The sequence below is a fragment of the Grammomys surdaster genome, unplaced genomic scaffold, assembly GCF_004785775.1.
Source record: "Grammomys surdaster isolate TR1022 unplaced genomic scaffold, NIH_TR_1.0 576, whole genome shotgun sequence".
Classification (NCBI taxonomy): Eukaryota; Metazoa; Chordata; class Mammalia; order Rodentia; family Muridae; genus Grammomys; species Grammomys surdaster.
Genome location: NW_021604995.1, coordinates 130,830 through 156,193, shown reverse-complemented (window position 1 = coordinate 156,193; position 25,364 = coordinate 130,830). Strand labels below are relative to the sequence as shown.

Here is a 25,364-nt window from a genome sequence, read left to right as displayed (position 1 = left end):
CTCTGCCTCCCAAGTGCTGGGATTAAAGGCATGTGCCACCACCGCCCAGCCCATCCCTTGCATTTCTTGTTACATCAAAAATATCAGCTGGGCAGTGGTGGCGCTTGCCTTTAATCCCAGCACTTGGGAGGCAGAGGCAGGCGGATTTCTGAGTTCCAGGCCAGCCAGGTCTACAGAGTGAGTTCCAGGACAGCCAGGGCTACACAGAGAGACCCTGTCTCGAAAAACCAAAAAAAAAAAAGAAAGAAATGCAAGGGATAAGAGGAGGATACTGTTTTAACAGAGAAAATGTAATTAATTACATAATTTGGAAACTCTGACAAGATGTAGGCATCAAATAACATCAAAAGGTCACTATTAATTGTAATAGTTATCAGTTTTTATTACGGATGCATACTGTGATATTTATAAGCATAAAGATAACAGCATCTAGCCAGGCATGATAGTACATGCCTTTGATCCCAACACTCTAGAGTTAGAGGCCAGTAGATCTCTGTGAAACCAGCCCAATCTACAAATTGAGTTCTTTGCTAGACATGGCTACATAGTGAGACCCTTTCTTTCTAGGAAAATAAGTAAATAAAGTATCTAAAACTGGACATGCTGGTTCAGATTTATAACTCAGTTCTTAGAAGGTATAATCAGAATGATCAGAGGTTTGAGATCACCATAGGCTGTATACCAAGCAATGTGACCCAAAATCTGGAATGGGGAAAACAAACTCAAGGTAAAGAGGATAGAATCTTGTTCTTTTGACTGCCCCATGCTAATACCCACTGTGGTCCTGTGTTCGAGAAAGATCCTTAAAGGACTTACCAAGTTGTAAGCAGCCGAGGACTCCAAGGACAAGCCCCAGTGTATGGTACAGAGGGAGGACGTTGTAGAACACGTCGTCAGGTGTGCACCCACAGAAGGAGAACATGCTGCTCACTTGTATGACCCGCTCATGTGACAGGATGGCTGGCTTTGGAAGTCCTAGGCGATGAGAGAGCAATAAAGTTTGGGTAGGAAGACAGACCACAACTGCAGGGTGAGTCTCCAGAGTCAGATCTGCCTGGGTTCGAACCTCTCAGAGGAGACCAGGGACAGAGATTTTCTGGGTAATGTGATGCAAACCTATAATCCCAACACTCAAGAGGGGTAGGCAACTATGTAGGGAGTTCAAAGCCAGTTGGGGCTGCTAGAACAAGACTCTGTCTCAAAGACCAAAAAATGAATAACAGTAGAGCATGAAAATTCGTGGTTGAAGGTGGTTTTGTTTTTCTGTATGTTTTGATTTGAGACAAGATATCTCTCTGTAGCTCAAGCTAGCCTGAACTCACTATGTAATTCAGACTGGCCTTCATCCATCCATCCTTTTTTTCTTCTTCCCTCCTTCCCTTCCTCCTTCCCTCCCTCCCTCCTTCTCACCCTCCCTCCTTTTCTTCCTTCCTGTAGCAAGGCCCTGGACCTTAGTAGGCCCTGAGAACTTAGCACAGCTGACTCCAAGATAGAAGTACCTTTCAGGCTGCAAAACTCAGCACATAGACAGCACCACCTGCCAGAACTAAGACAAAGACCATCAAAGTCCATAGTTCTGACAAAGCCTCTAAATGTAATAATCTTTGCTTTCTAGATTCTGTGCTAACTGTTCTTGTTAACTGAAGTATGTCAACCCAAAATGTGTTTTTTATGATTAGAAGCTCACCCTGAAAAAGGCTCTGGTCTACACTGAGATCCTGAACAACTACAGAGGTCACCAGCTGGCTAATAAAGAATCTCTATTGGCTTAACCCATGTCTGAGCACTCTTTTCTAGTGAATACCCTATACTTTTTTCCCTCTTTCTTTCTATCTTTCCTTTCTTTCTCCCAAAAAGAATCATCATTCCTTTATGTATTTATATATTTGTATTTGTTTGTTTGTTTATTGAAACAGTGCTTCTCTGTGTAGCCCTGGCTGTTCTCAAACTTGATCTGTAGACCAGGCTGGCCTCAAACTCAAGAGAGCCATCTGCCTCTGCCTCCCAAGTGCTGAAATTACAGGCATTGGCTACCATGCCCAGCTTGAACATTTATTCCCCTTTAAAGGCATGGAATGGAATGCTTTGTGGATTAGTCTATACTGCTTGGACCGGGGACATGCTAATTTGTGTATTGGTCCAATCTTAGTATGTGCTCTGGAATGAGCAGACTCTGAACTCTGGATCCTCATAACCTTCTGAGTACTGGGATTTACATATGAACAGCACCAAGTCCCACTCTCTGATTGGTTTTCAGACTGGGAGTAGTAAATCAAAACAAAATAGAGCCACACTAGGGGGTCAGAGTCCAAGGCAGAGGTCCAGATCTAGGGCAGAGTTGGGTGTCAGAGGACAAACTGAAGGCATGGTGCAAGGTGAGTGGGGTCAAGATCCGAGGGTGGAGGGTTGGGGCAGGACCACAGCCATCCTCACCTGTGGTCCCTGAAGTATAGATGAACATGGCAGGGGATTTCCACTTAATATTAGCTCGAAGGCTGGCAGGCACTGGGTCAGAGGGCGCAGCATCCAGGGCAGCTCCCAGAGCCTCTATACCTGGAGTGGGTGAGCTGTGGCCCAGATAGAAGCAGCGGATGTTCTCAGCTAGCAGCTTGGGAAGGACTTCTTCCAGGTTCTCCTGGAGGTCTACAGAGACCATCAGAGGAGAAAAAAGGCAAATCTTAGCTTCTTCCAAAGTCAAGGAAACCCAGACATGGAAAAGCAGATCCCAGAGAGAAGCTTTCTTGTTCTCTAGATAAAGAACCCTATAATTCCGGGTGGTGGTGACACACGCCTTTAATCTCAGCACTCCAAAGGCAGAGGCAGACAGATCTCTGTGATTTGGGGCCAGCCTGGTCTATAGAGAGAGTTCGAAGACAGCCAGGGCTACACAAGAGAAACCCTGTCTCTAAATTAATTAATTAATTAATTAATTAATTAAAAAATAGAAAGGAACCTTATAATTGGTAAAATATAAACTTATTCAAATAAAGCTGGACATAGTGGCCCACACCTTTATTCCCAGCAATTGGGAGGCAGTGGCAGCTTGATCTCTGTATGCTCAAGGCCATCCTGATCTACATACTGAGTTCCAGAATAGCTAGAGCTTCACATAATGACATCCTGCCTTGAAAACAACAGCAAACAAAAATTTCAAAAAAAAATTAACTAAAAATTAGTTAAATGGAACTGAAAGATTTAGAGAAGAAAAAGACTCCCAAGTGGTGAACCTAGAATTACTTTCCCAGTAACCTATATTTTGGCCCTGATTGCATGGACTGGGAATAGATCCAACAAAAGGCTTCCAGAAACTTCTGACCTCCCTTGCTTCTGTCCCTTTCTGCCCTTTCTGCCTCTGGGGCACTCACCTGGATCTACAATCAGCACACTGGCCCCAGAGCTCCGTACAGAGTGTAGCAAGGGCATCCCTCGGCTGTGTGGGTTGATCCAGGCCACAGGGCAGCCTAACTTGGCCAACCCCAGAAACACACTCAAAGCAGAAATGGTCTTGGACGGGAGCACTAAGATAGCAGCAGCGTCTCTTGCCTCCTGGACTCTGGCATCCTTCAGCTTTGCTTTCAGAGCCCATGCTGCCTTACAGGACTTGGCCTCCAGCTGGCTGTTCGTGATTGAGCAGCCCTCGGACCCAGTATACACCAAGGCAACCCGGTCAGGTTGGGCCTGCGCTTGCCGCTCTAAAGCATCCACAAAGGTCTCTGGAGGGTGTCTGTTAAGGCGTCGCCTGAGCTTCAGGCCATAGAAAAGCATCTTGAAGGCGAAGGGCACATCTTTGTGCAGCCAGCGTAGCTCTGGAGGTGGCTGTGCAGGCAATAAGAATAATGTAAGAGCTGCTCCTGTCAGGCTCAGCCAGTGGGGCATCCAGGAGCTGATCCAGGGTCTGCCCAGTAATGCCAAGCCAAGCAGCACAAAGCACATGGGGTCTCCCAGGAGCCAACGCAGGGCCAGAGCCGTAGCTGCTGGCCATATGGGTTGCCCCAGACCAACTAGCAGAAGCAGCAACAGCAGTAGGAAGGTTAGTTTCTTCGAAACACCCATGGCACTGGCTCTTTCTGAAGTAGCTGACGTGTAGTCTCAGCTCGGACTAACGCTCTGAAGCCCTAACTTCCTGCCTTTAAGGAAATCTGTCTACCCACTCCCCAAATATGACCAAGTACTATCAGCAACTGCATGCAACCCCTGGACTCTGTCCTTTCGTTACTTAGTTCTTACTGGCTGGGAGTCCTCCTACAGTTCCAGCCCCCTGCCTGATCACCCGCCCTGCCCCACCCCCTTGGACACCACCAACCACCCTCCTCTTAGGGCTAACATTTGTCTCTAGCTCCTGTCTGTTAGCTATGGGAGACAGGAAATAAGACCTGCCTGACTCTAGCCAAGTAAAGAAGTCAGGTAAGAAACAGCCTGTGGTTTTATTTCCTTGACTCATGAAACTGAGCCCTTTGTTCTGGGAAGAGGCTGCCTGTTTGATAGACAGTTAACAACTTAGTAAATTCTTAGAACACCTTTATCATCTGGATTTAAACATACTTCTGCTCTCCATCAGGAGCCTGGTATTCCTGTGGATTGAGATTTGGTGTAAGAAGGAACCAAACTGAAGCCATTTTGCGTAAAGCTTCCATTTTGAATAGGGGTCAAATAACGTTTAAGTTCTCTAGACCTCCTTAGGCAACTGCCATCCTGGTTGGTAAGTCACCCCACCACAGTTAAATAAATCAAACAGTGAGAACAGGATAAATGTACTACAATAGGGAGATGCCCCCAAGAAAGTCCTTCATCCCAGAATCGTGATTCGTAGAACATTCTAAGTGTAACTTGGCATAGACGCCTGTAGCTTTGAGGCTTAAAAGTTTTGTTAACATTCTACCTTGAGGTCACAGTTCAACTCCTGAGGCTGTTCTGCATATCTGATCTATCAATAGTGGTTTGATTGCAATACAAAACAATTTTCGTTTACTGTTTTGAGCTGGTGTTTTGAGTTGTGCTGGATCTAAATGGACTCCACAACATTTAGTCCATTGGCCGGGAATCCAATCACTCTACCCAGGTTCCTGATTTAAGACCTCCAGAGGTAAGCCTGTTTCTCGTGCTGTTTAGAGCACCACTGGTTGTCTCACTGAAGGAGGCTGGAGGCAGTACTGCTTTCAGAGTGTGAGAGGATTGAGGGACACCTCATCTGCCTCCTGGGCCCCTTTGGTAGGGCCTCTGGTATGGATCCTACTGCTGGGACATCTTGTTCTCTTCCGTCTCTTCACCCAGTGTTTTTGGCTATCATCAGCATATAATGTTTGTCCATGTCTGTCAGTTTGTGTCTGTAGTTTGTTTCATTTCATTGTTGCTTTGTGTTTCATATTCAGAGGAATGGGCCAAACTTCATCTGCCATCCACCCATGCTGTCACTACCATAGCAAGACCAGAACAGTGAAATAATGCGGTTACAGAAGGCAGTGCTTGGGCTGGTGGGCAGCTTTCTCCAGTAGGGAAGCCAGCAGCTAGCTCCACTACAGGTCTGCTGTGCCCATGAGAATTGGATTAAGCAGGTAGCTGCTCCTCCCTTGAAATTATAGCTGGGGGAGATCAGGAAAGTTTTGCCTGTTTTAAATCTCTAAGTGTTGTGGCTATTACATGTTTGTTTCTGACTGGTCTTAAAATGAGTGAGTTTACAATGGTCTGTGTGTCATGGTTATAGATTTTTGGTTTGTAAATTATTGGGTAGTTAAAAACCTGTAACATCAGCCGGGCGGTGGTGGCGCACGACTTTAATCCCAGCACTTTGGAGGCAGAGGCAGGAGGATTTCTGAGTTTCTGAGGATTTCTGAGGCCAGCCTGGTCTACAGAGTGAGTTCCACGACAGCCAGGGCTACACAGATAAACCCTATCTCGAAAAACAAAACAAAAACAAAAAAGAAACAAAAAAAAATCTGTAACATCAGTAACAAAAAGTTAGTTTAATTTGGGCTGGAGAGATGGCTCAAAGGTTAAGAGCACTGACTACTCTTCCAGGCAACCACATGGTGTGTCTCACGGCTATCTGTAATGGGATCTGATGCCTTCTTCTGGTGTAGGCATAATTCCTGTTTTTTGTTTGTTTGTTTTGGTTTTTCGAGACAGGGTTTCTCTGTGTAGCCCTGGCTGTCCTGGAACTCACTCTGTAGACCAGTCTAGCCTCGAACTCAGAAATCCGCCTGCCTCTGCCTCCCAAGTGCTGGGATTAAAGGCATGTGCCACCACTGCTCGGCTGTCCTGTCTTAAAAACCAGGTTTATATTTGTTTAATGAGGTATTAAAGCTGTATTCATATACAAGAACATACCTTTACTGGCAGCCAGACTTTGTAACATAAGGGTAATGAACTTGGTATTGATTTTAGAGGCACTAATTGTTTACACTGTTAAAACTAGGTTTTGCCTTCTACAAATTATGAGTGTGCTCTTTGGTCTTCTACATAATTCTACAAATTATGATCTTGAAACCAAAAAGGTACTTTATTTTGATATTGCAAAAATCCACAATTAAGGCTTAAAAGCTCTGCAACATTCTGGCTGAGGGTGGGACAGGGAGTTGCAGTTCGGCTCCCAAGTCTGCATTCCTGATCTATCAGTAGCTGATTGATTACATGTTTGTTTTGTTTTAACTTGCTATTTGAGTTGTGCTGAATCTAAGCAGATTTCACAACACTGGGACTCAGAGGCTGAGCAATGCTTTTGATACCCAGCCACAGAGGAACCCTATAGGCCCAGAAGACACAGGCAGGGCTGGGGCCTGGCCTTGCAGGATAACCACCAGATCCTTACAGTTAGGTACAGATGCGTAAGGTATGGGAAGGAGACAGGGAGGATGATGCCTCTCTGAGCTGATAACAGATCTAACACTGGTTTCTTTGACACTAGATCATTAGGATATTCAATTGGCAAGCTGGGTCCTAACCATTTTGGCTTCCCATTCACCTGACACAGCCATCCAGTTCACTCTGGGTTCTCTAGTACTTAGTGCTTAACATCCAGGGTTCAAATGCCCTCAAAGCAGCCTGGCCCCCAAAGAACCCTCCTGAGCATCTCACAAGTAGGTGTCCAATATTCATGTCTGTCAAAATGGGGGAGGTGGAATTTTAAAGCTAAAGGGTTTCTGGTTGAAAGGGGGTTTTATTTCTGCATTGTCGAAATGTAACAGCCAACATTGGGACTGGGACTCCCCTGCCCACAGGGCTGAACACTTCAGGACTGTTATATATGAAGCCTACCTACCCACCTAAATCCCAAAATACAAGACTAGGATATCAAACCAAATTGCACCTACCTGCTCAGGAAATCTCAGGGCACTGCAAAAGTGTGAGTCAGGGACACAGGGACCAAGCCCCAACCCCACAGCCCAGAAAGCCTACGAGGCATGTACTGGCCCGATGTCCTTTATTAGACTGGAATCCTAAAGTCCCAAGGTAGGTCCATCTGGGCCTCCATAGGTGCCCAATGAGGGAAGGGTGGCTCCAGACTGGGGGTGAGGTCAGAGAATTCTAGCCCAGCACAGGGGCAAAGGACAACTCTAGACACCATACCTGGCAGGGGTTGGGTCACAAATCCAGCATCAGGTTCCAAGAATGTGTTTGCCCAGCTCAACCTGGAAATGGTCTCTGAGGTGCGAGGGGCCCTGATCATCTCGCTCTCCCATCGAGAGAAGCTAAGCAAGTGTAGGAGAGAAATAGGGTTCTGGGTCCCAAGTCCACAGGGAAAACAGGGTCAGAGTAGGGAAGGGAAAGGGTCCGTACTCCAGAGCAGGAGCCTTCTGCTGGAGTGGACCTAGTCCAAGGCGGCTGACTACACCAGCCAGCGGTGTGAAGCTGGCTCTCTATCAAGGTGCAGGGTGAGCTGCCAGGTGTCTTTCCAGCAGTGCCCGGTGTGAGAAAACTTTGCCGCAGGCAGGGCAGGGCGCACGTTCAGGCCTATGTGTGCGCATGTGCACGTTGAGTGAGCTCTTCTGAGTGAAGCGCTTGGCACACACTGCACACTGGAAGGCTCGCACACCAGTGTGTGTGACCATATGCTTGAGCAGGTAGTCACGTAGAGAGAAGGATCGCCAACACACAGCGCACTGATGTGGCTTCTCCCCTACAGATGACAAAGCAAACCACATGTTAGTCTGGCTTGATCTCCCTGGAGCCTGTCCTGTAGGGACTTCTCTAGTCTCCCCTCCTGGGTCAGGTCAGGACTCTTTTGCTTGTTAAGTAAACCACTCTGGAGTCGTGCTCTGCAGGGAACCCCTCTCCTGAACCTACATCACCATTTAACTATGCCATTGTCTACCAGGGACCCTAAAAGAAGAACTCTGTCTGGAACGACACCCATTGCCCATCTGGGCTACACACACAGATCTCGCCCAACCTCAAGGACTCTTCTTGCCCAACTCGGGGAAATAATCCTATCTTCCTTCACCTCAAGTCTCTTCTGGCAGCTCCTGGAGCGGAAGCTGGCCAGCTTCCCACACACACTTCCTTTAATCTGGCCATCCCAGGCTGAGTCTAGCTTTCCAAAGGCCTTGAAGGCTTTTTTAGAAAGGCAGGCTCCCACTTCCCAATCGACCCCTTCACAGAAAGAAGCCAAACCTCTAGGCTTTTAGGGTTAGCACAGAACAAAGCTTCTCAAGCAAGTGCCCAATCCCACCCAGAAACCAAATCTCCGATGATTAAGGATCTCGGAAATCTGTGCGATTTCCTTCCCCACTCACCAGAGTGGATGAACATGTGCTTGGTGTAGTTTTTCCGCGAGCTGAATGTCTTGCGGCAGTGGCTACACTCATAGGCCGGTTGCTCAGCACCTGGGGCACCGGGGGCGCGCACAGGAGTGCCTGAGATGGCTGTAGCCTGAGCAGCAGGGGCTGCAGGCAAAGCCTGCGTTTCTGCCAGCTGAGCACTGGGGGCTGCATCTGGCTGGAGGGTGGGGTAGAAGGTGGGTGGGGGTGCAGGGGCTGGCCCAGATGGAGTAGGAGGTGTTGGCGCTGGGGGACCCGGAGCACCCAAGTGAAAGGGAAAGAGAACCACGGGGGGACCAGGGGTCTTCACACCGGTCGGGCGAGGCCCAGCCAGGGCACAGTCGGGTGGAGCAGACGTTTCCACTGGACAACCTTCTGGACCTCCGCTGCCTTCCTCGTGCCAAGCTGACACGTAACTATCTGGGAACACATCTTCAGTGACCCCAGTCCCCCGAAGGAACTCTCTCCCGGCACCACCATAATCAGTGATGCCAGTGGATGCAGGGGGATCCTCTCGAGCGCTGTCAGCTGCAACGGTAAGGAAGCCCCCTGCACAGTCGGGGAAGGCAGGGGGAGCCTGGCCTTCACCCGGGCCACCGCCTCCGCCTTCACCTTCTTCAGCGTCGGTTTCTTCATCCGTCTCCTCATCGTCATCCTCTTCACCTCTATCTTCAGGGGCGGCAGTCAGCGCTGGCTCTGCATCAGGCCCCTCGGCCTTGATGGGTGCTGGGGGTGCAGGTAGCTGAAGACGCGCAGGCTGGCGCTGCTTGCGGCTGTGCGCGGCGTTGGGATGGCCTGGGGGGCGGGCGGCCAGCAAGTGGCGAAGCCGGTGGCGCAGCTGCGCCGGTGCGAGTGGAGGGGGCACGGGTGGTGGCAGAGGCGCAGGCGCCGGGGTGTTGGGGACACGGGCACGAGCGATAATCTGTGTGCATTCGTCAATGACGGTCTGGATGCGAAGCACCGACGCTGCAGTGAGTACCTGCAGTGCTTCGCCCTGTGCCACCACCAACGAGCCGCTGTACAGGAACTCGACCAGCTGGCGCACTGTCTGCGCAGGCACCACTGGTGGCACACGAATCTCTGAGTGGCCAAGCAGCAGCTTATCCTGAAAGAAGGGTGAGCCCGCGGCCAGCACACAGCGATGAGCACGCAGAGAAGCCTCACGGATACGCACGGTCACATCGCAAAAGTGACCGCCTAGCCTCTGCCCGTTGAGAGTCTCCAGTAGCGAGCGAGAAAAGTTCTGTAGGTGGATGTGGTGCACGGCCTCTGTGGCTGCCATCTGGAAGATGAGGAGACAGCGGGGATGGCTTTTTTTTTTTCTTCTCTAGTCTACCTTAGTCAGATTTCCTTATCCTACCATCACTAAAGGCACCAAGCAGATCTATGACTACCTCGAGAACCAGGTCCCATTAACAAGTGTTATGTGGAGGTTTTCAGAAGGGTGGAGGGGAACTTGCCTTCTGGCAGAATGATCTGGGAGCACCTCTTCAGGCTAAGTATTTGTGCCCGTCATACCCAAGGAAAGCAAATAAGTTGTACATATAGCAAGGCCTTTGCAACCCTGTCTTTTCTTAACATCACCTGAGAGGTGCTAACTTTGGGGTTTGAAACTGCAGAAGGGATGTGAAAGGCCAGCAAGCTGAAACTCAGTGTAGTTTAGCAATCCCCATACTTCTTACGAACCAGAGACTATCATCTATCATCTCGGCACTAATCACACTGACGGACTGGAATGGATAAGGGAAGATATTCTACACACACACACACACACACACACACACACACACCACACCTGTCCCCGCAAAGGAGCTGGGAATCAGATTTGTCAGTTAACCCATCAAGCAAATAACTCCGGGTCTCTGGGCCTGTTTCTTTATTCAGCAAAAATGGGTGTTTCACTAGAATCAGATTGCATACACTGCTCTAAGGGAAAAGAATCAGATACAGGATATGCCCTGACACTTGACCACTGCCCACTAGACACTCTAGGGCCCCATTAAATCCTACCCCTTACAAAGGGACTACTGAGATCTCAGACTCAACGTTTCTAGATCCTTAACACAAAAACATCCTTCCGTTGGGCTCGGCCAGATTCCTCCCTTTCTCTCTGTATACATTGTGCCAGTTACCACTGGCCTGGGCTGCTGGAAGTCACCCTTCCACACCCCCACCTCCAGGCCTTTCCCTCACGCCGCAGCCAGAGGGAGCCTGCGAACCTAGTTTATCTCTATGACGATGAATTAATTCTTCAAACGGACCAAGGCTTTGAACCTGCCTCTGCCAAGCGGCTTCCTTTTTCAAATAATGTCCTAACCCATAACTCCTCCTTAAACCCACCCCCACCCTACTTCCCGGGCGCTCAGACTCCTCAGATGCAGTAGACCCTTCCTGGGTGCCTCAGAACAAAGGCATACTCTCTCCCACATCTACTGCTGCATTCTCACCACAACTCCCTCACCCATGCCATGCACCTTGCTCCATTAACCTGTCTCACGCCCACCTTATGCCAGAGCTCCCTTCGGGCCCGTTACGTCTGCCCCCAGTTTCCCGCCTCCGCACCCTTGCCCGCATCCTGCCCCGATCCTGCAGCGCCCTCTTGCGTTCGCAACGTGCACACCGAGCCTCACGCGGGCATCCCTTTCCTGACACGTCCCAGCCTTCTCTGTGATTCTGAGGCAGGGGGATGCCAGGTCGACCCTACCTCCACCTCCTCAGGTACCAGGCCCTGCAGTGGCTGCCTCCTGGTTGTCAACTTGAAGGCCGCACTTCCGGGCTCCGAAGCGGAACCGATAGCCGCGGCGCGGGCGGAACGGTAGTCGTGAGCACGTTTCCGGTGTTCCTCTTAAGACTAAACAGTCGTTGAGCAGAACTTCCGGTTTGGTCTGCGCCAGAACCAAAATCGCAGAAGCTGGGGATGGTCGAGCTAGGGATCAGTAGGCTGGAGCACGCTTCCATCGTCTCCAGGCCGATCCGGGTGAGCTGTCAATCAATCCTTCGGCCACGCCCTCAGTACTCTGAGTCGGTCTAGAGAGGGCGCTGGAATCCGGAGGCTGAAGGCTTGGAACTGTTGTGGCTTTTTTCCTGCACGGGAGAGTGTTTTTGTTTTTTTGGTTTGTTTTGTTTTGTTTTTGAGTCGCTTATGCTCCCACCCGAGATGAAGAGGCTTTGCAGAGCTTCTCTGCTGTCATCTAAGGAACTCAGGCAGGTCCACCTTCCCGAGGAAACAATTCGGTGTTCCCACCTCACCCCACCCAGAGCAGGAATTCACTGCTCTATAAATGAATGGTTGAAGAACCACAGCTTGGCCACAGATCAGAATAGAATGTAGGACATGAAGTGGAGTCGAAAGTAGTCAGATACCAAGCAGCAGGGACTAAATAAGTGCCTAGACATTCAAAAGGGGTTCCTAAGTAGTCCTTTTGCTGTTCTAGTCACCCTTGAACCAAACCTATCAAGTGGTGGGTTGGCCTTCCCTTCCCCTTTATTTTTGGGGCAGTCAATCAGCCACCATTTAAGGCCAGGTACTAGTAAGTAGGGCTGGAGAGAGGCGTAGAGCTCTGGGTCTCCGTGTAAGCGGTACTGTGGAGTCCAGTGCGTGGTGCCTCGGGAGGAAGCTATCAGGATGTTTTGTTCTCCATCCTGGAACCATGCTGGATAGCTGTTTTGTAAATGTATTTGAAAGTCTGGTGAAGTGTGAGCCAGGTAAATCTTTTTTTTTTTTTGGTTTTTCGAGACAGGGTTTCTCTGAGTAGCCCTGGCTGTCCTGGAACTCACTCTGTAGACCAGGCTAGCCTCGAACTCTCGAACTCAGAAATCCGCCTGCCTCTGCCTCCCAAGTGCTGGGATTAAAGGCGTGCGCCACCACTGCCCGGCCAGGTAAATCTTATTAGAACCCAAATCGAGGACTGGGAATGTAGGTCAGTTGCTAGAGGGCTTTTCTTGGGTCAGAGGCTTTGGGTCTGATCCTCAGCATCACAGAAAGCATGTGCATTGGGTCACACCTGTAGTCCGAGCACTTGAGAGGTTGAGGCAGAAGGGTTAGAAGTTCAAGAGCACCCCCAGATATCAGAGTTGAGCCCAGTCTGGGATACACAAGATGCTATTTGAAAAAGGAAAAAGAAAAGAACTCAAAATTTAACAACTAAGAAGGCTTGTGATCCTATAACTTGAAAGGGAGAAGCTGGAAGGAGTTTAAGACGGCCTCAGCTGGCCTCAGCTGTAAGAACCTGTTCATGAAAACAAAACAAAAAAAACACCCAAGTAAAAGAGCTGGGACGATGATGGCTTGCTTGCGTGCAGGAGATCCTGGGTTGAAATAATTAACATCCAAATGACCAAGCTTAATGGTCTGGCATCTTTATCTTTTCAGATTCTGAGCCCAAGAAAGAGACTTTGACTTCCCCCACTGACTCACTTCCCTCATACTGGATTGTCTTCTCTTTGCTCATTTCTCCTCAGCTAAATGACCCTCCTCTGTGCACATGGGGTTCCCTCACCTTATTAGATTGCTATGCTAAACTTCAGGCTTCCTCATCTTCTGTCATGTAAATTGTATCCTCCAACTTGGAGCCTCCTATAGTAACTCACAGGCATAGCCCTATCCTGGACTGCCGCCGTTGAGCTTTACACGGTAGGCCTATGAAGCATCACCAAATTAATCTGAGAAGGAGTTCAGATCCTAAAACCATTCCCCCAAATCTGGGTGGGATGGGACATGCCTTTAATCCCCCACACTCCAGAGACAGAGGTAGGTAGTTGGATCACTGTGATTTTGAGGTCAGCCTGGTCTAGAGAGAGAGTTCCAGGATAGCCAGGGCTACATGGAGAAATCTTGTCTCAAAAAAACAAAAAGAGATCTGGAGAGATGGCTCAGCAGTTAAGAGCACTGACTGTTCTCAAAGAGGTCCTGAGTTCAGTTCCCAGCAACCACATGGTGGCCCACAGCCATCAGTAATGGGATCTGATGCCCTCTTCTAGTGTGTGTCTAAAGACAGCTGCAGTGTACTCATATAAACAAACAAAACTTTAAAAAACCAAAAATAAATAAACGATACAAAAAAACCCTCCAAAACTATCTATGGGTGCAGTAATGAATTTTTCTGAACTAAAGATTCAAAAGGGGCTGGTGAGATGGCTCAGCGGGCTGGTGAGATGGCTCAGCGGTTGAGAACACTGACTGCTCTTCCAAAGGTCATGAGTTCGGATCCCAGCAACCACATGGTGGCTCACAACCACACACAATGATATCTGATGCCCTCCTAGGGTGTCTGAAGACAGCAACAGTGTACTTACATATAATAAATAAGTAAAAAAAAAAAAAAAACATTAAAACAAAAAAAAAAAAAAAAAGATTCAAAAGATAGCTGGGCAATGGTGGTTCATGCCTTTAATCACAGCACTCCTGAGGCAGAGGTGAGCAGATTACTGTGAGTTTGAGGCCACCCTAGTCTACCTGGTCTACAGCATTCCAGGACAGCCAGAGCTACACAAAGAAATCCTGTCTTAGAAAAACAAAAACAAAAAAGATTCAAGCCGGGTGGTGGTGGTGCACACCTTTAATCCCAGCACTTGGGAGGCAGAGACAGGCAGATTTCTGAGTTCGAGGCCAGCCTGGTCTACAAAGTGAGTTCCAGGACAGCCAGAACTACACAGAGAAACCCTGTCTTGGGAAAAAAAAAAAAAGACTAAAAAGGCAAGAAAAGTTTTTTTTTCCTTTTTTTTTTTTTTTTTAAGGAAGACTGATCTAGTAGAGTTAAAAATAATAGTAACAAAACCAGGGCAGGCATAGCAATAAATACCCAGAAGAAGAAAACAGAGGCAAGAAAGAAACCAAGCCAGCCATACTTTTTGAGTTAAGCCAGCATGGAAGTCAGCCACACAGCAGACAAACACATAACAGGGACAGGAGCTTTAGAGAAAGAATAAGGAAACCCAAAGTACCAGAAAAAGTGTACTGGCCAGCGTTGGAAAGAAAAAGACAAACAAAACAAACTGAACCTCAACAAGATGGGTAGACCCAATGGGAACTCAAGGAAGCTTGTGGGATTTGGGGGAAGGAAAAGTACAGTATGTTATTAAAGGTGGAATTATTCCACCATTTCACTAGTGTCACTTCCTAGGTGTGGCCCCACATTTCTAGAGGGCTGTCCCTTGGCCAGGTGATTGCCCAGCCTATCTAGAGTAACTCTTATGTTTTGAGTAGCTTGTAAGGTAATGTCTCCACTACTAGTCTCCCATTGACGGGCATCTACTGCTGTTGTGCCACCGTCATTCAGGAGTCTAAGGCAGGAGTATTACTACGGGATACAGAGTGAACACCAGGCCAGGCAGAACTGCATACTAAGGACCCTTGTCTTCAAACACAACAATAATGACAACAAAAAAAAATTGGCTCTCAAATTCCCAGAACCTGTATCATGTTAAGCGAATACTCCGATGAAAAAGTTTTTGCAGATGTGATTAAAGTTGTTCATTAAATACTCTTAAAATGGGGGATCATTGAATCTTGCTGATTTTCCAGAGTAAAAAGAAAGAAAGAAAGGAAGGAAGGAAGGAAAGAAGGAAGGAAGGAAGGAAGAGAAAAGAAAGGAAAAGAAAAAAGACAAGAAAAAGGGAAAGGATATGACTCCTCCTAGGTATGGTGAAGGAAAAATTTTACTGTAGATAAAAGGGAGAGCATAGCCAGTGGCAAACATGTGTGGGAGAGTCCAGAGTGTAATGACCCTGGCCCAAGTAAGCAGAGGGGAGAGGAGAAGAGAGAGGAAAGAAAGAAGAACCAGTTGCGTCAGCCAGGACGATCAGCAAGAGTAGATGAAAAAGATCAGGTAACCCAAATGGTTAGATTATATAGAGAAGGATGACAAGGGGAAGGGCATTCTAGCCCCTGGGCTGGAGAAGTTGAAGGTAGGGGGCTAGATATGCCACCCAGGAGGACCCTGTAACTGGTAGAAACTGAGGGACATGGGGAGAACTTGGCAGCCAGGTCCACTTTGATGTGATAGATACCTATCTCAGCCATCTGTCCCAGGTTTGAAACCTAACGCAGAGGACCCAGGTTCGAGTCCTAGTGCCCACTGGTGGCTCACAACTCTCCATAACTCTGGTTCCAGGGGACCTGATATCCTCTTCTGTCTTCCTTAAGCACCAAGCACTTGTGTGGTACACAAACACATGCAGCAAAGCACCCATACACCATACAGTAAATCTTTGAGGTTTTGGGGTTTATTTTGTTTTTGTTTTTTTGTTTGTTTTTTTGTTTTTTTTTTTTTGAGACAGGGTTTCTCTGTGTAGCCCTGGCTGTCCTGGAACTCACTCTGTAGACCAGGCTAGCCTCAAACTCTTGAACTCAGAAATCCACCTGCCTCTGCCTCCCAAGTGCTGGGATTAAAGGTGTGCGACACCACTGCCTGGCTAAGTTTTTTTTTTTTCTTGTTTTTGTTTTTTAATAGATGATCCTGGATTGTTTGGGTAACTCCAAAGCAATGAAAAGGGCTCTGAGCGGCAGATGTACTTAAAGTAGAAGATTCCAGAAGCTTACCAAGGGGTAGGCATGTGACAGAATGAGGGGGCAGAAACATGACGTGTACGTTAGACAACAAGCAGGAAAAACAGGAACCTCAGGGATACAGCTGCATAGAGCTGTATTTGCCTTGCAACTTGATGACCTTTTAAGTGGACTTTTTTCTGGAGCTTTCACATGAAGCTTGCCTGCCAGTGTGAGGCACAAGTGTTCATTTTAGGTATTCACTTTCTGGTCACTCGCTAGCGTAGTAACCTGTGTGTGAGCTGGAGAGGGCCCTAAACTGGGATCTCCTACACTGCATGAAATCGGGAAAAGCACACAGATCTCTGAATTGGAGGTCGGCCTGTTCTACATAGCCAGCTCCAGGGCAGCAAGAACTACATAGTGAGACCCTGTTTTAAAAATAAAACGCAGCCGGCCAGTGGTGGCGCACACCTTTAATCCCAGCACTTGGGAGGCAGAGGCAGGAGGATTTCTGAGTTCAAGAGTTTGAGGCTAGCCTGGTCTACAGAGTGAGTTCCAGGACAGCCAGGGCTACACAGAGAAACCCTGTCTCGAAAAAGCCAAAAAAATAAAAAATAAAATAAATAAATAAAACGCCTTTAATTCCAACACTTGGGAGGCAGAGATAGGCGGATTTCTGAGTTCGAGGCCAGCCTGGTCTACAGAGTTCCAGGACAGCCAGGGCTATACAGAGAAACCCTGTCTCGAAAAACCAAAATAAATAAATAAATAAATAAATGTGAATTTCAAAACCAAACAATCCCAAGAAACAAACAAACAAATAAACAAACAGCCCACAGCACAAATAGATCTAAAAAAAAACACAAAAGTCTCAGCCATGAGGGAAAAGAACTGAACACAGGGTTGAGCAGACCTGACATGTCTGCTGGTAGGCTAGGATGTGTTTACCAAGAGGACCTAGCTTTAGCATTGAGGGTCATAGCCTTAAGAAAACATCCAAGTTTCTTTGAAAGACCTTATCACAGTGGTTATGGAGGCATTTTGAAAAAGGGAAAAAAATGCATCTATTTGAAGATATTTTTTAAAAATTTTAATTACATTTATTTATTCTGTGTATCTGTGTACCTGAAACTGTATGTGCACTGCTGCAGGACAGCTTACTAGTTCCTTCTCTTTATCATATAATCTTGTGGGCGGGGATATTTAACTTAGGCCTTGTGGCTAGTGGGTGCCTTTACAAACTGAGCCATCTCTCTGGCCGTGAACGTAATGTTTCATTAGACTACATGGCCTCCAAATATTCTTAAAATGCTAGGTCCTGGAGGGGAAGGAAGAGGCAGACAGTATGGATCAGTCACTGAAGGGAAAAAGTTACGAAGTCACAGTGACCAGTCCTGAAAAAAAATATTAAAAAAAAAAAAGGTTAAAGTAGTGGAAGCATACAGAACTTCCTCCTTTCGATAAATCACGTCTTTATCCTCAAAGTGGATACTTTTTTTTTTTTCTAGTATCCTCAAAGTGGGTACTGCTAGTTAGCATCTTAACCTCCTCTTGTATTACAAAGATAGCTTCATTTAAGGCCATCCTCTGGGAGAGCTACTATCCAGGGCAAAGTCCAAAACTCAGGACCTACAAACCAAGCCCCACCCTAGTGGACCTAGACTGTCCCCTAAATACAGACACCTTGTTCTTTTTGTTTCTATTTCACCCATGGAACAGACACTCAAAATACCCCATGGAAATTGCTTCCTGATCCAAGACAGATTGGAGGCTGGAACAACCCCTGGCAAGATAAAGTAGTGTGAACAAGTAGGGACAATTTAGGAAGAGGAGGAAATGGGGAAGGGCACTTTGCAACCCCAGAAAAGCGTCTAGAACTGCAATTTAAGATGGCGACCAGAGGAGACCCGAGGGTGACTACGGAAGTAGAAGAAACAAGGAGACAGATCAGGTCCCACTCTCTCCAAGATTAACCAGTGAAAAAATAGCATCCAGACAGAAATTAAAGACAACAAAGGAGGGCGGAGATGAGAAATGTGTGCTGCTAGAGGGGAAAGGTTTTCAGGAGGAGCTTTCATATGTAAAAAAATTCCTGTAGGGCAAGGGCTGCAATTTAAGGATGGGCCCTTCCTTAATTACCTCTCAAGGCTTCCACACCGCCTCTGGATCTGAATCTGTGGGTGGGGGTAGGGGTAGATACCGGTCTAGCCTTTGCGTCTTCCTGCAAGCTCCAGCTCTGAAGGTTTCCGTACTTACTGGAATGTGACCTTACCCCCTGCTGTTTAAATCATCCTCGGCATCCTGGGAGTCTCCGTCTAGGGTTGCTTGCTAATCTAAAGTCACCTTGAAGTAAAAGGTTTTGGGCAGTACCTAGACGTGGAGTTAGACAATATAAGGTCTTGGTAACTACTTTCTTAGTCCTTGTCATCTTCCCTTGGGCTCCTGATCCTCCAAAACATGAAAAAAGGTGTTTTGGTTTTTTTGGGTGTTTTTTTTTTTTGGTTTTTCGAGACATGGTTTCTTTGTGTACCCCAGGCTGTCCTGGAACTCACTCTGTAGACCAGGCTGGCCTCGAACTCGAAAAGTTCTTTTTTTGTTTTTGTTTTTTTTCAAGACAGGGTTTCTCTGTGTAGCCTTGGCTGTCCTGGAACTCACTCGGTAGACTAGGCTAGCCTCGAACTCAGAAATCCGCCTGCCTCTGCCTCCCAAGTGCTGGGATTAAAGATGTGCACCACCACCGCCCAGCGAAAAGTTCTTTTTAATTAGGAAAAATTTACAGCCAGGGCTACATAGAGATACCCTGTCTCAAAAATAAATAAATAAATAAATAATAAGATGGGAAAAAAATCCGTGAGTAATCTATAAGTATCTGCCTGCATCTATGTTTGCGCACCACTTGCACGCTTGGAGGCCAGAAGAGTGCATAGAATCCCCTGGAACTAGAGTGACAGATATGGCTGGCAAGCCACCATGTAGGTGCTTGGAGTTGAACATCAGTTTTCTGGAAGAGCAGCCAGTATCTTACCCACTGAGCCACCTCTCCTAAAAACAAGACACGTAGTTTGTGTGCTGCTGAGTGTTGAACCCAAGGCCTCATGTAAACATGTATTATATACACATATGTGTGTTATATAATATAATATAATATAAGTATATTATATATATGATATGTGTATTATATATCTATAATTAAAAATATGTAATCGCATTGATTTGTTGTGATAGGCCATACATGTCATTGAGTGCTTGTGGAGGTCAGAGGACACTTTCGGGCTGTTGATTTTCTCTCTGCTATGGATGGATTCTGGGACTCAATTTAGGTCATCAAGTTCAACATCTAGACAGCTGGTCTTTTTTTTTTTAATACAAGGATTCAGGGCTGGGCTGTGGTGAGGCATGCTGTTAATCTCAGCACTTGAGAGGCAGAGATAGGTGTATTGCTGTGTGTTGTAAGACAGCCTGGTCTACAGAGTGAGTTCTGTGACAATGGGACAGCCAGGGCTACACACAAAGAACTTCTATCTCAAAAAACCAAAAAGAAAACAACAACTCAGGTGCACAGAGAGATCTGCCTGCCTTACCAGTGTTAGGATTAACGATGCGCTTCACCACACCAGATTTACTTTGCTTTTTGAAACATGATTTTATGTAGCCCAGGCTGGCCCCCAGCTGGCTGTGGTAGGTGAAGCTGGCCTTGAACTCCTGATCCTCTTTCTTCCTCTTCTCCCTTCCCCCAGCACTGAGATTACAGATGCAGCTGCCCGAATTGTCTAGCTCTTTGCTTTAGAGAGGATCTCTCTGTGTAGTTCTGGCTGTATGGTAACTTGCTATTTAGACCGGGTTGGTCTTGAATCCACAGAGATTTCAGGCACACGTCAACGTTTCTTACTGACTACATGTTCAGTACTTTGCAGTCAACAACACAGTCCAGCTTTAGAACAGCGCCTTCTAACTGGAGAACTTTGTGTCGTCTGTGTCCACTTCAGTTCACCAGCCACCAAGCCACTGATCTGACACAGGCCACAGAGGCTTTATGTCCTCTGTGAAGACTGATGGAGGCTGGTAAAATCCGGACTTATGAAGAACATACACTCTTTCGGTAGATGTACTGACTGCCCACCCATATTACCTCTCTGCCGCTTTCTTTTTTAATAGGCGAGATTTATTTATTAGATTTATTTATTTATTTATTTATTTTATATGAGTACATATAGCTGTCATCAGACATGTTAGGAGAAGGCATCAGATCCCATTACAGACGTTTGTGAGCTACCATGTAGTTGCTGGGAATTGAACTCAGGACCTCTGGAAGAACAGTCAGTGTCCTTAACTGCTGAGTCATCTCTCCAGTCCCATCTCTGCTTTCTTTGCCTGCCATTTATAGGATCTTCTATAGGACCCATGGATGAAAAATCATACATACATAAAGACTTACTGGAAAGTGGTATAATGTCCCATGCTGCAACCACAACACTTAGGAGGAGGAAGCAAAGCTGGGAGTGGTGGTACACGCTTTTAATCCTAGCACTTGGGAGGTAGAGGCAGGCAGGCTCCTGAGTTCAAGACCAGCCTGGTCTATTGAGTGAGATCCAGAACAACAGGGCCAGACAGAGAGAACTTGTCTTGAAAACCCTCAAGAAAAAACAACCCACCCACCCAACCAAAACCAAGTGGAAGCAGAAGGGTCAGTCACTGAAAGTCATCCTCAGCTAAATAGCAAGTTCCAGGTCAGCCTAGAATCTACGAAACCCTATCTCAAAAACAAATAGATGAGGTTGGAGAGATGGCTCAGTGGTGAAGTCTAGAGGACTGGGGTTCAATGCCGTTTGTAACTCCAGTTCTCAAGTTTCTGACACCGTCACACAGACATAACCTGAAGGCAAAATGCCAAAACAAGCTGGTGAGATGGCTTAGGAGGTAGGCTCTGTAGGCAAACCTGGTCACCTGGGCTTGATCCCCAGGACCTGCAAGTTGTCCTCTGACCCATGCACCCCCATCGCCACACACAAGATAAGTCCGTAAATGTAAACCTAAAAACAAATTTGTTGATCTTCAGGCTCTGTACTCTTGGCCTATAGTCCTTCACCAGACATTGGCTAACACCCATTGCACTGACGTGTGCCCTAACATAGGCATGTGGCAGCCTGACCCTCCTCTATGATATCAGGTATCCCCAGGCACTGACAGGACACACCCCTAGGCACTTCTTTAGGTAAACAGAAGCAGATAACCCTGTGTTGCTCAGGGATTTCGTTGCAATTAATTGAAAGATGCTGTTTTTCACATTATCAGGCAGTGTTCCATAAGCAAGCGGCAGTGCCATGTGTCCCTGAGATTCTGTTCCCTCAGGGAAGGCAAGATTGATGCCAAGATCTCTGAATGACTTTGCCTACCAGAGAACAAACATCATGTGGAGTCAGAAGGATGTTTGTGTGTGGGTGTATACATTTTTTTCCTGGCTCACTTATTCACTTACTTTCATTTGTTTTTATTTTATTTTTAATTTTTTTAGTACTAAGGATCAACTGAACTTACCACAGCCCACCACCTTACTTGTTTGTTTGTTTGTTTGTTTTCCTTTTCTCCCCGGGATCTTGCCCTAGCCCAGGGTGGCCTAGAACTTAATCTGCAGCTTAGACTGACTTGAATTTGGGGGTGATCCTCTTACCTGAGCTCCCCACTACCCCAAGTGCTAGCATTACAGATGTGTGCTGCTTTGGTTGTTTTTGTTTTGTTTATTCCTTTGTTTTTAGGGAAGGTTTAGGTTGGCCTCCAGTTAAGGACCAGCTTGAACTGCTGGTTCTCCAGAGCCTCAACTGCCCAAGTCTCTTGGGAGATAGTATCTCACCAAATGGCTCAGAATTGTCTGGAACTCAATGTGTAGCTCAAGGTTCTTCTGCCTCCGTCTCGTGAGTGCTGGGATTACAGGAGTGTGCTCCTGTGTCCAGCACTTCCAGCAGTGGGCATAGAACTCTTGGCCTTGCCATGCTAGGAAAGCAAGTCCATTCCCAATCTAGGCTTTTCTCTAGTTTCTTTAATTAGTGTGTGGATAAGGATTATGGATTCGGTGTGTCAGTTGGTGAATTGAATAGTTTTCATGTCAACTTTACACAGCCTAGAGTCATTTGGAAGAGAAAACCTCAACTGACAAACTGCCCCCACCAGATTGGCCTGTAGGAAAATCTTGTTTTGTTGTTTGAGACTGGCTGTTTCTATTATACAGCTCTGGACAGCTGTGTAGACCAGGCTGGCTTTGAACTCACAGAGATCTGCCAGCCTTTGCTTGGTGAGTGTTGTAATTAAAGGTGAGCACCGTCATGCCAGGTCCGTGGGGGGATTTTTAAAGTTAGTGATTGATGTGGGAGAGTACAGATGGGTGGTACTGTCCTTGGGCAGGTGGTTTTCGGGTGTATGAGAAAGCAAGTTGAGAGACCCAGGGGGAGCCCGTAAGCAGCATTCTTTCACAGGCTCTGCATCAGTTCTTGGCTTGAGGTTCCTGGCAGGACTTCCCTGGCTGATGGACAGCAAGCTGTAAAATGACACAAGCCTTAACTAGGGTGTAGAAACCTTTACTAAGATAGTGGCCAAGTCTCTTTCTGTGAGTGTGGATGTAAATAAGTGTATGTGTGCATTGCAGTGTTCACACGGAGGTCAGAGTACAACTTTATGGAGTGTTTTTCATCCTTCTACTTTTCTTTCTTTCTTTCTTTCTTTCTTTTTTTTTCGAGACAGGGTTTCTCTGTATAGCCCTGGCTGTCCTGGAACTCACTCTGTAGACCAGGCTGGGCTCGAACTCAGAAATCCACCTGCCTCTGCCTCCCAAGTGCGTGCGCCACCAGTGCCCGGCCATCCTTCTATTTTGTGAGTGGGCTTTAATGAAGCTTGTTGAACAAAGGGCTCTGACCCAGTTTACCATCTCACCAATCCAGCATCTATAGATTCTCTCCCTTCCTTCCTTCCTTCTTTTCTTTCTTTCTTTCTTTCTTTCTTTCTTTCTTTCTTTCTTTCTTTCTTCCTTCCTTCCTTCCTTCCTTCCTTCCTTCCTTCCTTCCTTCCTCTCTCTCTCTCTCTTCCTTCCTTCCTTCCTTCCTTCCTTCCTTCCTTCCTTCCTTCCTTCTTTCTTTGCCACGAGACAGGGTTTTTCTACGTACTCCTTGCTGTCCTGGAACTCACTCTGTAGGCCGGGCTGGCCTCAAACTCAGACATCTGCCTGCCTCTGCCTCCCTAGTGCTGGGATTAGAGATGTGTGTCACCACTGCCCAGATAATTTCTTAAAAAGATATTCAATTTTTTGTTGTTATTTAAAGATTTAATTATGTTTGTAATCAGGAATGAATTTATGTGTACCACATGAGTGCAGGCTAGAAGAGTGTTGGTTCCCTTGGAACTCGAGTTCCAGGTGATTGTAAGCCACCACGTGGGTGCTGGGGATTGACTTCTGGTCCTCTGTAAGAGCGGCATGCATGTTTAACATTTGAACTGTTTCTCCAGCCCCAAGATATCCAAATCTTTCTTATCGGAGGCAGTGGGCATCTAAGAGTATTCTTGAGGCCCTTACTACACAGCTTCTACATCTTTGTTTTGTTTTGAGTCAGGGTCTCTCGATTATGTAGCTCTGGCTGGTTTGGAACTTGCTTTATAGACCAGGCTGGCCTTGAACCACATCTTGATCTATCTACCTCCCTCTGGTACCAGAGTGCTAAGATTAAAGGTATACAGCTGTGCCACCACACCCGGCCTATTTTTTAAATATTTAAAAATTGTTTATGTGTATAGGTACCACATGTGTTGTGTTTTATAAAAGGTGGGGGAGGGAGGAAGCCAGGGATATGTTGATGGAGCAAGGTATGGTGAAGTGGGAGTGGTGAGGGGTGCTTTGGCTGGCCCATGCTGAGGCATCGTTCCCCCTGAGGTACCAGCCATATGATGAGAATAGCATGGAATAGATGAAATAGAGTTTATTTAGGGCATGGGAAGGGGAGTTTGGAAGGGTGGGGAGAAGAGAAGAGGAGGAGGGGGAGGAGAGAGAAGAGGAAGAGGAAGAGGAAGAGGAAGAGGAAAAGAGGCCAGGAACACATGGAGAAAGGGGGCGGGGAGAGAAGGGAGTCAGAAAGAATAAGAGTAAGAGAGTGAGGAGGGAGCAAACAGCCCCGTTTATAGTAAGCCAGGCATACCTGGCTGTTGCCAGGTAACTGTGGGGCAAAGCCTAGAAGGAATGCTAACAACATGTGTGCTTGGGCCGGGCAGTGGTGGCGCACACCTTTAATCCCAGCACTTGGGAGACAGAGACAGGTGGATTTCTGAGTTCCAGGCCAGCCTGGTCTACAGGGTGAGTTCCAGGACAGCCAGGGCTACACGGAGAAACCCTGTCTCAAAAACCAAAAACAAACAAAAAAACAAAATAAATGTGTGCTTGGTGCACATAGGTCAGAAGATGTCAGGTCTCTGGAACTATGGAGTTATGGTTGGTTGTTTGCTACCATGTAAATGCTGGGACTAAACCTTACTCTCTGCAAGAGCAACAACTCTAAGCCATCTCTCTAGCCTTGCCGCTAGGAGTAAGTTAAGAATGTCTAGTTTATTATTATTGTTGTTGTTGGGGCAGAGTATGTATCCAATTTGACTTCACTATGTAGCACAGGCTATACTTGGACTCATACTCTTCTACAGGCACCTGCATTGTACTGCATCTGTCTGTCCTGCCTCAGGCAGGGTCTGAGGACCTGTTTCTGTCTACATTCTCTTTCCTGTTTGGGGATGGTGTCTGGATAGTTACTTCTACCATACCTATGATCGATTAATTTTTTAACTTTACCAGGCATCGTGTTGCGTGCCTTTAATCCAGCACTCAGGAGGCAGAGGCAGGTGGATCTCTGTGAGATGGCTACCTGAGTCTACAGAGTGAATTCCCTGACAGTCAGGGGTGTTACACAAAGAAACTCTCTTGAGGCCGGGCGGTGGTGGCGCACGGCTTTAATCCCAGCACTTGGGAGGCAGAGGCAGGCGGATTTCTGAGTTCGAGGCCAGCCAGGTCTACCGAGTGAGTTCCAGGACAGCCAGGGCTACACAGAGAAACCCTGCCTCGAAAAACCAAAAAAAAAAAAAAAAAAAAAAAAAAAAAA

The 25,364-nt window shown here is 47.0% G+C and overlaps 2 protein-coding genes and 1 long non-coding RNA gene across 5 annotated transcripts in view; 1 reads left to right on the top strand and 2 right to left on the bottom strand.

Moving 5' to 3' along the window:
- The window catches only part of Slc27a5 (solute carrier family 27 member 5), a 10,597-nt gene extending 6,426 nt beyond the window's left edge, over positions 1-4,171 (bottom strand). The window contains exons 1-3 of one of the 2 annotated variants that reach the window (XM_028781873.1): positions 3,366-4,171; positions 2,434-2,643; positions 817-975 (exon numbers count right to left, since the gene is read on the bottom strand). In XM_028781873.1, the coding sequence (XP_028637706.1) occupies positions 817-975; positions 2,434-2,643; positions 3,366-4,053 (1,057 nt within the window). In that variant the 5' untranslated portion in view covers positions 4,054-4,171. The remainder of the gene's footprint in view (positions 1-816; positions 976-2,433; positions 2,644-3,365) is intronic. The other variant, XM_028781874.1, reaches the window with a different exon arrangement.
- A 178-nt stretch (positions 4,172-4,349) lies between these two features.
- Positions 4,350-4,969, top strand: LOC114633305. The gene is made up of 2 exons (XR_003713184.1): positions 4,350-4,404; positions 4,559-4,969. It is a non-coding gene; the product is annotated as an uncharacterized LOC114633305 (long non-coding RNA).
- A 1,503-nt stretch (positions 4,970-6,472) lies between these two features.
- Zbtb45 (zinc finger and BTB domain containing 45) lies at positions 6,473-11,503 on the bottom strand. 2 transcript variants are annotated; one of them, XM_028781881.1, is made up of 3 exons: positions 11,458-11,503; positions 8,730-10,035; positions 6,473-8,113 (listed from the first exon to the last, which is right to left on the bottom strand). In XM_028781881.1, exons 2-3 carry the CDS (start codon positions 10,033-10,035, stop codon positions 7,857-7,859), a joined length of 1,563 nt encoding a protein of 520 aa, XP_028637714.1. In that variant the 5' UTR covers positions 11,458-11,503; the 3' UTR covers positions 6,473-7,856. The 2 variants fall into 2 exon arrangements, with proteins under 2 accessions (XP_028637714.1, XP_028637713.1); XM_028781880.1 differs by lacking the exon at positions 11,458-11,503 and adding an exon at positions 11,316-11,394.
- Positions 11,504-25,364: the final 13,861 nt, after the last annotated feature.

Excerpts from the sequence above, each read along its gene's own strand:
- Zbtb45 (XM_028781880.1), bottom strand. Across the intron at positions 8,114-8,729 it reads GCACATGTTCATCCACTCTG|GGGAGAAGCCACATCAGTGC; the intron begins GTGAGTGGGGAA and ends TGTCATCTGTAG.